Here is a 13799-nt window from a genome sequence, read left to right on the forward strand (position 1 = left end):
CGGTACATGAAGGTACAAACCAGCACCAGCCTGATACATGAAACGCCAAAAGTTGGTACCGTATCGTGTTTGATAGTCTTTTAGTTCGAGAAATTTGGTACTGCTACCCAGTACCATTTGCTCATCCCTGATCACGGGTACCGTACGAACAACAACGGTATCGTACAACTTTTTTTTTATTTTCAGGGGTAGGGATGAGCTCGGTGTCAATTGATACCCCAGTTACGGTATCGGTATATGAAGGTAAAAACCGGTAGCGAACCGGTACCAAGAACGCCAAACGTCAGTACCGAACTTTCACTCTGAAACATTTGAGAATCTTCAAAAGTATAAATCTAAAGGTAAGGAAGTTTTAACAGATACTGGAAAGCCTGTTATACTTCCTTCTTCATTTACTGGTGGTGCAAGAAACATGCAACAAAATTACCTCGATGCAATGGCCTTATGTAAGTGGTATGGGTACCCTGATTTCTTCATAACTATAACATGTAATCCTAAGTGGCCCGAAGTAAAAAGATTTCTAAAAGATTCAACCATCAAAGCCGAAGACAGGCCTAACATATTATGTCGATTGTTTAAAAGGAAGCTTGATTCCTTAATCAAATATTTTAAGGATTCCAAGTATTTTGGTGAGATTAATGTTGGTATGTTATTTTGTTTTCACAGCTTATCCGCTGATGTATATTTTTTAATCAAGGTTATTAACTAATAAATTTATTTATTGTTCCTTTTTATTTAGTTGTTTATACAGTAGAATTTCAAAAGTGTGTTCTTCCTCATGCACATATATGCTTATTCATGAAGGTCGATCACAAACTTCCAACCATTGATCATATAGATCCATTTATTTCTGCTGAGATTCCCGATAAAGAAGAAGATCTTGAACTTTATTCTCTTGTGACTGATTATATGATTCATGGTCCGTGTGGGAATGCTAATTTGAATTGTCCTTGAATGGTTGATAAAAGATGTTCGAAAAACTTTCCGAAGAAATTCACACCACATACAACTATTGATTCAAATGGTTTTCCTGTATACAGAAGAAGAGATTCAGGTCATACAGTTATAAAATCTGGTGTTAGATTAGACAACAGAAATGTTGTTCCTTCTAACAAAAGGCTTTTGAAAAGATATCAAGCACACATTAATGTTGAATGGTGTAATCAAGCCGGTTCAGTGAAATATTTGTTCAAGTACATCAACAAAGGTCCTGATATGGCTACTGCAGTAGTTTCTGGTGATACAAGTTCAACCATCAAAGAAAAGCCAAAAGATGAGATCAAGGAGTATTATGATTGTAGATATATTTCAGCTTGTGAGGCATCCTGGAGAATATTCTCTAATGAGGTTCACTATAGGTATCCTGCTGTTATGAGTCTTCCCTTTCATTTGCCCGGCCAACAGAATGTTGTGTATGGTGCTGATGACGATATTGATAATGTTTTAAGCAAGCCTTCTGTTGCTTCTTCAATATTTATGCAATGGATGAAGTTGAATGAGACAAATGAAGATGCTAGAAAGCTGACTTATGTTGAGTTTCCTTCCAAATTTGTTTGGATACTTAAAGATAGATGTTGGCAGGTACGTAAGTTGTACCAGTGTGTTGGTCGGATTCATTCTGTATCTCCTGCTTTGGGCGAACCTTATTTTTTGAGGATACTACTGAATAAAGTTAAAGGACCTAGATCATTTGAGGAGATACGTATAGTTAACGGTCAATTGTTCCCGACTTTTCGAGATGCTTGCTATGCGATGGGACTTTTAGATGATGACAATGAATACGTTGAGGCCATTAAAGAAGCAAGTTTTGAAGGACATGTTGGGTATCTTCGAGCGTTATTTGCTACCCTGCTTTTGTCAAATACTCTATGTCGGCCAGAATTTGTTTGGGAGAATACGTGGAAATACTTAGCTGATGATATTGTTTACAGACGTCAAAAAGAAACAAATATTTCAGGTTCTGATCTATTTTTTTTATTTCACATACTACATTTTGATTTTTTATTTAATAATCTTAATTTTTTTATTTGCTAGGTTTAGTGCTTCCTGAACATCAGATTAAGAACCTTACTTTGTTGAAAATTGAAAACTATTTAATTTCCAATGGTTCATCATTACGAATGTTTGCCACTATGCCGTACCCTGATGATGATTCCTTACGTGATGCTTCTAATCGTCTGATCAATGAAGAGCTGTCACATGACCTAGATGAAGTACAAGCTGAGTTTAACAGGTTGGATCAATCTCTTACAGATGAACAACGAGCGGTTTTTGATGAAATAATGGAAGCAGTTGTAGGGCGTAAAGGAGGCCTTTTTTTTGTCTATGGTTATGGTGGAACTGGAAAAACCTTTTTATGGAAGACTTTGGCTTCAGCTGTTCGATGCAGAAATGGAATAGTTTTAAATGTGGCTTCAAGTGGTATTGCGTCGTTATTACTTTCCCGTGGAAGGACAACTCATTCTCGGTTCCATATTCCCATTAATCTAACAGAAGATTCAATGTGCAATATTAAGCCAAATAGTGATATTGCGAGATTATTAAAGGAAACCCAATTAATAATATGGGATGAAGCACCGATGGTACACAAACATGCGTTTGAAGCTTTAGATAGGACCATGACCGACGTATTTTCGGAAGGTAGGAGTATTCGTTTGGATATTCCTTTTGGTGGTAAAGTTATTGTATTTGGTGGTGACTTTAGACAAATACTACCTGTTATTCCTAATGGTACTAGACAAGAAATTGTTAGTGCGTCTTTAAGCTCTTCATACATATGGGCAAAATGCAGACTCTTACGGCTGACTAAAAACATGCGTCTAACTATTGGAGTTGAAAGTTCGAATATGAAGTCTATCAGAGAATTTGCAAAATGGCTTATTGATATTGGTGAAGGAAACGTTGGAGATGATAATGATGGTGACGCCATTATAGAGATACCAGATGATTTACTGATAACCGATATTTGTGACCCAATACAAAGTTTAATTGACTTTGTATATCCTTCAATTATTCAACAATTTAGGATTGCTGGATTTTTTTCTGAGCGAGCAATTCTAGCACCCAAAATGAGGTAATTCATGAAATTAATGATCGATTGCTTTCGTTATTTCCTGGTGATGCGAAAGAGTATTTGAGTTCTGATAGTATATGTCAAACTGAACAAATTCTTGATTCTTTTCAACAAAGCTTATACTCAACAGAAAATTTGAATGCTCTTAAGATTTATGGCTTGCCTAATCACAGATTAGTTCTTAAAGTTGGTGTTCCTGTGATGCTTCTTCGAAACATTGATCAACAGAAAGGGTTATGTAACGGTACAAGGCTTGAAATTACTTTTCTTGGTAAACGAGTTATAGAAGCTGAAGTAATATCTGGTGGGAACATTGGCACGAGAGTTTTTATTCCAAGGATTAATATGATTCCGTCTAACAAAAAAATACCTTTTCAATTTCAACGAAGACGATTTCCGTTATCAGTTTGTTTGTTATGACAATTAACAAGAGTCAAGGACAATCGTTATCAAAGGTTGGTCTTTATTTGAAAGATCCTGTCTTCACTCATGGTCAGTTGTATGTTGCATTATCAAGGGTCAAGACCAGAGAAGGCGTTAAAATACTAATATTCGACGCTGATGGAAAACCAACAAATAAGACTTCTAATGTTGTTTACAAAGAAGTTTTTACTAGCTTGTAATCATTTTGAGGAATGTTAAAACGCTGTTTAATCAAAGTCAAACTACTTATGTTGAAAGCTAATTATAATGGATAAAACACTGTTTGACCAATGTTAAAACGTTGTTTGAGCAAAGTCTGTTTGACCAAAGTCAAACTACTTTTGTTAAAAGCTACTTGATAAAACACTGTTTGACCAAAGCCTGTTTAACCAAAGCCTGTTTGACCAAAGTCAAACTACTTATGTTAAAAGGTACATATAATAGATAAAACTAGATTTTCCCTCGGTATTGCTTCTTGAGGTCATGAAACTTACTTATGTTAAAACCTAATTATTATTAATACATGATTCAATGCTTTCAAATTATATGTTATGTTAATGGTTTGCTATACGAAAAATTATTTTTCTTTGTTAATTTGAATACCAAATTAATTAAACTAATCATGTACTTTACTCTTGTATCTCAATGTAAATGTAAATAACAAATTCAATAAGGGGTGTATGTGTAAATATTTTTCATCAGTTGAAAATATGGGAAGAGAAAAACACAACCGTCACTATTTCTTCATCATCATTACACATCAAACATCTATCATCTCTTCTTTCAAAAATCTCTTCTCCCCAGTCATTTTCTAGGGTTTCAATTTGGTTTTCCTCCGTCTTCTACACTTCAATCACCTGAGGTTTTATTATTTCTTCTTCAGCAACTGGTATGTACATTCCAATTGTAATGAACTTTATATTGTTTAATTTATCTTAATTTAAATCCTATCTTGCTACTAATATGATTTTAAATGTTTATTGCTATACATTCAAGAAGGGTTTACTTATGTGTTTGAATCATTTGTTGAGAACATGTTAAAATAATTCTTATTTGCAGAATAGTTTTAACTCATACTCTGTTTCTATGATTAATTTCACTATATACTTTGTTAATACAAAAAGTTAATGTCATTTTCGAAGCCAGCTTTTTAATTACAGTCTTTTAACATCTTTACTGATTCAGGTTTTATGATGTATACTACATTTGTTAAGTTTCTTCATAACCCAGAATCTTTGAAACTGGTATGACATGTTTTTACATACATAATTTATTTTTATTGAGATATTTATTTAACAGTTCTTATGGTTTATATTTTCTTACACTATTTAAAAATTATATACAGGATGTACCTATATTCTTTGCTAATCAAAATTGGGGAGATTGTTGGCAAAAAAGTAGGTTGCAAATATTTCATGAGTCTGGTAAAAAATGGGTTGTTAGGGTCAGAACAGAAAATTCAACGCCGATAATAACTGACGGTTGTGACATTGTTGTTAAAGATCTCAATTTGCCGAGGGATACTTTGTTGGTTTTCAAACCATTAGGTGATTTTGGACTTGAACTTTCCTGTTATGTTAATGGCATGTGTGGGGAATCTTATTTCACCTTTAATCGTTATGCAAGATTTGGTTTTACGGTATGAGTATTGATCTTAACTTCAATTCTTTTGCATCTTTAGCGTGTTAACACTTATTCTCATAAGATACATACTTCACGTTTAGTATTCATTAGTTTTAATTTTATGCAGGTAATTGAAGACTGCTTCATTGAACATTTTACGTAAACAGCCCACCAGGTGGGAAATTTCAAATCTGTTATAAGGGTTCCTACTGGAATGTTGAGGTGTTTAAAGTTGATACGCACTTTGTATTTTCTAGAGGATGGCCGGAAATGTGCAATGATATTGGGATACTTGAGGATGATTTGCTTGTGTTTAGCAGGATTGATGATTTTGTTTTTGAAGTAGTAGTTTATAGAGATGAGATTGAGATTTGCTTTCTACAGAAACCTGAATCTGATGATGATAGTGTAGTTGAGATATCGAAGGCTGATTATGTTGATAATGCATTCAAGGTACATAAGTATTTAGCATTAGCAAGAAAAGTTTTATTTTTTTAGCATTATATTAATTATTTCATTAATGTTGACCAGGACATCTATGAGGATAAAGAAGTTGTTTCTGTAGGTGAAGGTACAACCGTTACTCAGGTACTTGCTAAATTATTAAAATTATTTATTTTTAATTTAACACATATAAGAATTTAATGTTTTTACAACTATAAGTAATGTTGTTTACTGATGTTATATTTATTCAATAATGTATTATTTACAAGAACTTACCAACCAATGCTGAATGCACGTCCAAGAGACGCGTGTCTTCACGATTGAAGAAAACCCAAGATGCAAGTTTACCATCTTAAAGATTGTTATATTACTATTGTTATTAAAGTTACTCTATGACAACAGGTTAAGAAGAAAGGTAAAGTTACTTCTAAGAGAAAGGAGGTCGTCAAGAATAGGACTAAGGGAAATGTTGCCTTACCTGGACACAAGTGATCATACTGGATGTTCTTCGTCTGTTCATAAAGTTAAGGTATATAGTTGCCAGTTAATCAGTATATGTTATATAAACTGTTTTTTTGTGTGCATATATTGATCATTCATTTAATTCACATGTATATGTTTACTTTTTCATCAAGGGGAAGAGAGCTGCCAACGTTCAGAAAAAAGCTTAACCGTAGAAATAAGATTGCAAAGACTACAAAAAAACATTCTGGACATCCTCTTGACCTTGAGTTCTTTCATTTTGATCGCAAAGGAGACTATAGGCTGGTATACCATTTTTTATAATAAACTAATGATATACGTTCATTTGTCTGACTATTATTTTTTTCCACACAATACATGTAGCGTCTTCCTGCTGAAGTTGCGAGACGAGCAGGTCTTTTTCTTGATCTTCATCCTTTGAAAGTTCAAAACATGGTTGGAGTTGTGGAGGTTTATGATGTTAAGTTGGAGTTAAATGAATTGAAGCCACGTTATGCGTTGGACGGTTGGCGAAAGTTTATGACTGACAATAACTTGAGGTTTGGTGATATGTTGCATTTCACATACGTGTCTTCACAACAGAAGATAGTATTAAATCAAGTTACATCAGTTTAACAAACACATTTTAAATCTGTTCTGTTAGCAGATACTAATTATGAACTTTTTGATGGTGATGTAGGTTTTTTTCTTAAATTATTAACTTGATGATTTATTGCTATGTATGGCTAAGATGATAAAACACTGTTATTAGCACTTTATGTTTTAAATTTGGCCAATTAGATTATGTGTTAAATTATAGTCCTTTAAGTCATTGTTCCATTTTCTTGAATTCTATCTAATTTTTTAAAGAACTTCAATAACAAATAGTGGTTTCAACATCTGTTTTCCTTTTGGTCAATAGTTAATGGAAACCCATGTTAGGTTCAACAGTGTTTTGAAGAGGAAAACTGTGTTAGAAGACAGTAGATCTTAACAAGTTAAAGATCTGTTAAGGCTTAAACAGATGTTTGGCATTTAATAAATGCTTGGCCTTTTATATCAGATGTTTGGACTTAAACAGTTGTTTGACCTTAAACAGATGTTTTGCCTTAAACAAATGTTCTTCTTCTATATCAGATATTTGGGCTTAAACAGATGTTTGGCCATAAACAGATGTTTGGCCTTAAACCAAACATCTGTTTAAGCTCCACATCTGTTTAACTATTTGTCAATATGTTATTGACTTTTGGTTAACATCTGTTTCAAATTTGGTCAACACCTTATTTTGTAAAAGAGGTACAAAAACAAAGATTTTTTCAAAATTCCAAATCACCCTATCATGTAAGTGCATTGATGTAAAAGTGGAAACGATATTATTCATATGGTCCTGTTGTGTTTTTGTTTGTCCTCTAATATGAGTTCATGATCTAATCCGGTGATTTGAAGACATTGATGTTGAATCGAATGAGATGGTTGATGTAATGTGGTCGTATTACAAACAAATAGTAATTAATTAATCTAAATAACTTTCCCGAGCCCGGGAAGCAATCCCGGGTAAAAACCTAGTTATCCATATATTAAAAAGCCAATGCAATCAACAGTAATTTTAGTATATTATAATATAATAAAATATTATATACAGTTTTTAATAGTTTAATTATTTAATATTATAATAATTGCTCTTTTCTTTACTTTTTAAGTTTGATAAGTTTGGTGTCAACCAGTACTTGTATCGAAAATACGGGTTCGTTATTGGTACATGAAGGTACAAACCAGCACCAGCATGATACATGAAACGCCAAAAGTTGGTACCGTATTGAGTTTGATAATCTTTTAGTTCGAGAAATTTGGTACTGCCACCCAGTACCATTTGCTCATCCCTGATCACGGGTACCGTACGAACAACAACGGTATCGTACAACTTTTTTTTTATTTTCAGGGGTAGGGATGAGCTCGGTGTCAATTGATACCCCGGTTACGGTATCGGTATACGAAGGTAAAAACCGGTAGCGAACCGGTACCAAGAACGCCAAACGTCAGCACCGAACTGGTACTTAGGATCTTTCGGTTAAGGAAATTCAGTACCGGCACCCGTTACTATTTGCTCATCTCTAACTACAGGTTTCTACCGAACAACATCATTACCGTACAACTTTTTAGTTGATTTTCTTTCAGTTATTTTTTAGTATTTTTTTCTATATTTTCTTTTTATTCTTGTCAGCGGCTCCGTGTGCAACGCGCTCGTAGTGATTTCAAACACATATAAACACAGACTAAATAACAAAAGAAGTTCGCCGCAACACGGCGACAATTTTTACAACTAGTTATTATATTATATATATCAATTCAAACTCTTCATCAACAGTATCAACATTTTTAAAGTATTTGTTTACTTTTCTACTTTTTAGCATTTATTATTTATTTATTCTATAATTTTAGTATTTATTTTTTTGAACTTTATTCATTATTTAGTTTAATTTTTTCTAATAAGTTTTATTCTATAACTTTTTAAAAAAATCTTACTTTGTAACTTTGTTTATATATTTTTTTCAACATTGCTATATAAGTTTTATTTAAAATGGATACCATGTCGTTGTCGTATTAAATCGAACCAAAATGGACGATGAATTATAATTTATTATTTGTTCTATATTTAACTTTTTCAACATTGTAGTATAACTGTTATTGGAAATGGATATTGTGCCGCTATCGTACCAGACTGAGCTGAAACGACCAAACAACATCTGCATCGATGCAGGTATTTAGTTTTATTGTCTTTTGCTCTCGATAAAATGACACCCTATCGTTATCATACTGTACCGTACCAAACCCAACAAGATCGGTGACAGTACTTGGATCTATTTTTATGGTTTCATGTATAATAATGAATATTGTGCCGCTACTGTAGTTAACCATGCCAAAACCGAAGGAACAATTCAACAATATCAGTTTCAGTACCATTATGTATTTTATTGTTTTTTGCTTTCATTAAACTTACATCGTATCGTACCGAACAACATTAGTACCAGGACCATACTCACTTTTATTTTTTTTTGTTTCGATAATTTTCCATTTATACAACTCTAAATGCGATGGGATATAAATATCGGTACCGTGACGATCTGAAATGTTCGATACCGTTCGAACATCATGGGTGCCGGTACCAGTGTTCGCTTCTATCGTTTTGGATCGATGTATAATATATGTTTATTTCTATACTTAGTGCATGTATCGTACTGGTACTATAGCAAACCAAAGCAATACCGATACAGTGCTCACAGTACCGTACCGCCGCAAGGCGCGGTCAAATACACTAGTTACTATTATATAAGAGCATTCACAATCAAGTATTTTACTCTATCTGTATAATTATACTAAAAAATACTATATTTTCTCTCTTCTTTTTAATTAAATAATATTTTTTATACTTTTATTATTACATTTTCTCTCTCCTCCAGTCACAACTACTTTCAAAAAATATTAAAAAATTATAAAGGTAAACAGTATCTCCTCCAAATTTACTGTTGAACATTAACTTTTTCTTCTTTTTCTCTTTTTTCCACTCACAATAATTTACAATCACTCTCACAATTATATAGAGGTTACACTCAGAGAGTGTTTGAGATTACATTTTGAAGTGATTATTTGATTATTGCATTTGTAAAAAATAAATAATCTAAAAAAGTGTTTTGATGAAAAAGTGATTATCTGCCTTCAAAACGCAGTTTTGAAAACGCAAAATCTATTTTGAAAACGCATAATTTATTTTGAAAACGCAACACCAAACACTCCCTCACATAAAAATAGAGGTTCCATTGTGAATGCTTTTAACTTATATAATATGCAACTTTTTGATTTGTATATGTTTTCTTATATTTATGCTACAAAGTATGTTTTTTTTTATGTTATAAACTATAGCTCTTTAAAGGGTGTGAGGGATAAGGGTTGGGTCATGAATTGTCATATAGGACCACTAATGGATTGTAACATTATCTCCTTGTTTCATCCGCTATGGTTGGCATTGATTAAAACATGGCAACCATGGACCTCTTTTTTTTTAGTATTTTCTTTTCCTTTTAACAAAAATAAATTAAAATCTGAGAATTATGGTTTAGGTAATGACCACGCCCTTAGATTAGTGGTTTTGAATGATGAATTAGCAGTGAGTGATATAGCGCTGATGTGGAGGGTCATAGGGAATATTAGGGTTATGACCACACCCTATAGCCTTATTAGCATACCGAAGAGAACGAAACCTTTGTTTTTACGGCTAAGAAATATATAGCCAACTTTTTCTAAATATATTTTAAGGATTATGATCTAATAAAAAGTCTCCTATAAATTAGAAGTCGTAAGAAGGGTGTTAAACAGATTCCGATTATGATCCGGTTCGTCTTTTTTACTTATACGGTATCGGCAATCAGTATACTAGTTAACGAATACAAATTTTTTGAATTATAAGGGTGAGATTAAAAATTAAGAAAAAAAAAATTGACACAGTTTTATATGTTCGAAAACAATAAAAATAAAGACTATTGAAAAAAAAATAAAAAATACCCATACTGGTATGATACTGGAGCCTGATTCATTTAACATACCATCGATATAATCAACGAACTAAAGTTATTTAAAGTATAAGGATGTAATTAAAAATTAAAAGAAAAGTTATCGAAATTTTAATAAAAAAAGTTAGACAAGATGACAAATTTAATGTAGCTACAAAGTTCTTAATATTGTTTATTATTAATATATAACTCATACAATACGAAAATTTTTAATTTGTATATGCTTTCTTATATTTATGCTAGAAATTGCGTTTTTTAATGTTATAAACTAAATTGGTGAAGGTTAATTTGAGAAGAAATTTAATGTGAGAAGAAAAAGAAGAAAAGGCATATTAGTAAAAGACTATTTCATTTATAATTCATATTATTCATTTTTTCTCTTTAATTAATTAGTTAACTAATCATTAATTATCCTACATATAATCTACAAAACCTACACATATCAAAATTTCCTACATATACCCTACACATTATACAATTTTATCCTACACAGTCAAAATTTATCCTAGACACCTCGAAATATATATCCTACACAACTCGTAATTTATCCTACACAACTAGTAATTTATTTTACACTTTAAAGTAAGTTGTTTTTTTTTTAAATTTGCAAAAAGTATATATATTGAAAAAGAGTTACAAATTTAATTTAGTTAGTTATTAAAGAGGATAATACAAATTAATGATTTATGTAAGTTTACCAATATATCCTTATATTAAAATTAAATTCAAATATTAAATGAAGTAAAATGAAACATTCTTATTGGTTGAAACTTCTTCTTTTTTCTTCTCATAAAAAAAATTCTTCTCATTTAAACCCTACACTAAACTATAACTCTTTATTAGCATACCGAAGAGAAGAGAACGAAACCTTTGTTTTTACTGTTATGAAATAGCCAGCTTTTTTTAAATATATTTTAGGGATATAGGGTGTGGGGATCATTATTGGGACATGATTTGCCACCTAGGAACATGAATGGAAGGTTACACCATCCCCTTGATTGATCCACCATGGTTTGCATGGATTAAACCATGGCAACCATAGTCCTCCTTTCCATTTTTCAACAAATCATTTCCTTTTTTCTTTACTCAAAGATAAATTAAAATAAATAAGGGGCTAGTGGTTTAGGTCATGACCACACGCTTAGGGTAGTGGTTTTGGATGATGGATTAGAGATGGGTTACATGGCACTAACATGGAGGGTCATGGTGGTTATGAGGGTCATGACCACACCCTATAGCCTTATCAAATAAAAAGTCTCCTAAAAATTAGAAGTCGTAAGAAGGGTATTAAACAAACTCCGATTTACCTCATTCAGGTGACATTGTTATTGGAAACGTCTTATCGAACTCTAATTCTATGATGAACTCTATGATATGAGATTATAGGTTTTTGTTTTTGGATGTTTAGCTTATAGATTTTACATTTTTTTACATCATCATGTATTTTTATTTATCGTTGTGTCTTTTTTATAGTTGTGTCATTTTGTTTTTTTTTGACCCATTGTGCCTTTTTTTCTTCGATATTTTACTCGACATTGTTTTATATTTTGCTATCCATTTTTTCTTTATACTCTTCTTGTTTTTGGGTGGGTTCATATAGTGTTTTGGTATGTGTTATACATGCAAGTTGTATTGTACAAGTATAACATAATTGGTAATCCTAATAATGATCGTTGGATAAATGTGACAGATAACGTGTATGATTATTGGCTAACTTTAACCTGATTAATTACTAAATTGTGTGAACGCTATTTTTTTTTTTTTTTTTTTGAAAATTGACTTTCATTAAACCACCAAACCAAGGCCAACTATTTCCAAGACGGAAAAAGGAAGCTGAAAACCACAAAAATATATAATTATATCAGATCGAAAGAACACCACCGATCCCAATCAACTACACCTCCTTTAAACCTATATTTATACCACAAAAAAACCTATTGTCTTGATATCCGCGATCATCTCCGCTACATTCGGATCCTTACTCGAAAAAGCTTTTTCATTCCTCGTCGTCAACAACCGCCAACAGGCAATAATAATAATCCCATAAATCACCATCTTCTTATTCCCCGACATGGCACAGTGTTCGTGCATTTCCACCAGGTCATTAACATGAAACACTAACTTACCTGGAATCCTGCACCATCTAGATATCCCATTCCAAATACCCGCTGAAATATGACAACCTGTCAGAATATACAGGGGCGGACCCAAGCCCACTCCAAGGTGGGCGGGCGCACCCCCGGGGAAAAAAAATTTTAGTGTTAAATTCCGTCGAAAATCCCATCCGCACCCCTTGGAATTTTTCGTCCGCACCCCTTGGAATTTTTCGACCGCACCCATGAAATTTTTCGTCCGCACCCCCTAGGTAAAAAGTGTTATCAATTTATATTTTATTTTTTTAGTAAACTCTTATTTAAAAAAAAATACTACCTAAATTATATAACTTTTAATACCTAACTAACTAAACTCAAATACCCATACATTTACCCACTTATAATTCCTAACTAGCTAGCCCACTAAGTCTTAGCCCATTAACCAAACCCAATAATATTTCAAACTATAATAAAATAATTAAAGCTCAAAACCTTTAGAAATTTTCTCCCGCTCTCTCCCTCTCTTGCGTCCCTGCACTGCCAACGAACAACATCACCCAGCGACAACAGTCCAGCAGCCGGCGACCACCATAATCAGCCACCATACCACCGACGTTTGACACCAAATCTAACCGGAATCCGAACACGGGTAAGTTTCTTTGTTATTTTGATGATTTTGGTTGATATTATAGGAGAAAAAAAGGTAATAAAGTTGTTAAATAGGTTTGAAATTTTGTGTGTTTTGACATTGTTTATGGTTGTTTAGATTATTTTTAGGGTTATTATGTTGTTTATATATTTTTAGGGTGATTACAACTAACGTTATGATTTATAGGCTTGGATAGTTGAAAATTAAAATTGAAACATTATGTTATGGAGCGATGAACTTATGTTATATAGAGAAAGAATTGTTTAAAAAATTAGTTTTAAAGATGTTTTGGATAGATTTCAAAAAATGAAAACCCGTAGGGCGTCGACGTTTTAATTATGTTTGTAACAAAGTTTACATGTTTTTGATTATTATATAAATTTACTTTGATATTCGTTTGTTTTACATGACCCGACCCGACCCGATACGAACCGATTTTTTTACTCATATACCTAGGGGCCAAAAAT

The 13799-nt window shown here is 32.4% G+C and overlaps 1 protein-coding gene across 1 annotated transcript; it reads left to right on the top strand.

Moving 5' to 3' along the window:
- The first annotated feature begins 954 nt into the window (after nt 1-954).
- Nucleotides 955-6055, top strand: LOC110882210. The gene is made up of 10 exons (XM_022130288.1): nt 955-1957; nt 2035-3073; nt 3247-3367; nt 4556-4619; nt 4682-4740; nt 4842-5135; nt 5247-5278; nt 5377-5572; nt 5651-5707; nt 5966-6055. The coding sequence occupies exons 1-10, from the start codon at nt 955-957 to the stop codon at nt 6053-6055; spliced, it is 2955 nt and encodes a 984-aa protein (XP_021985980.1).
- Nucleotides 6056-13799: the final 7744 nt, after the last annotated feature.

The sequence above is a fragment of the Helianthus annuus genome, chromosome 10 (genome assembly GCF_002127325.2).
Source record: "Helianthus annuus cultivar XRQ/B chromosome 10, HanXRQr2.0-SUNRISE, whole genome shotgun sequence".
Classification (NCBI taxonomy): domain Eukaryota; kingdom Viridiplantae; phylum Streptophyta; class Magnoliopsida; order Asterales; family Asteraceae; genus Helianthus; species Helianthus annuus.

What these genes read in the sequence shown, in the direction of transcription:
- LOC110882210 (XM_022130288.1), top strand. Translation starts at nt 955, where the DNA reads ATGGTTGATAAAAGATGTTCGAAAAACTTTCCGAAGAAATTCACACCA. An exon ending in AAAAGAAACAAATATTTCAG is followed by an intron (nt 1,958 to 2,034) that starts GTTCTGATCTAT and finishes TTTATTTGCTAG; the next exon opens with GTTTAGTGCTTCCTGAACAT. An exon ending in AACGAGTTATAGAAGCTGAA is followed by an intron (nt 3,368 to 4,555) that starts GTAATATCTGGT and finishes TCTTATTTGCAG; the next exon opens with AATAGTTTTAACTCATACTC.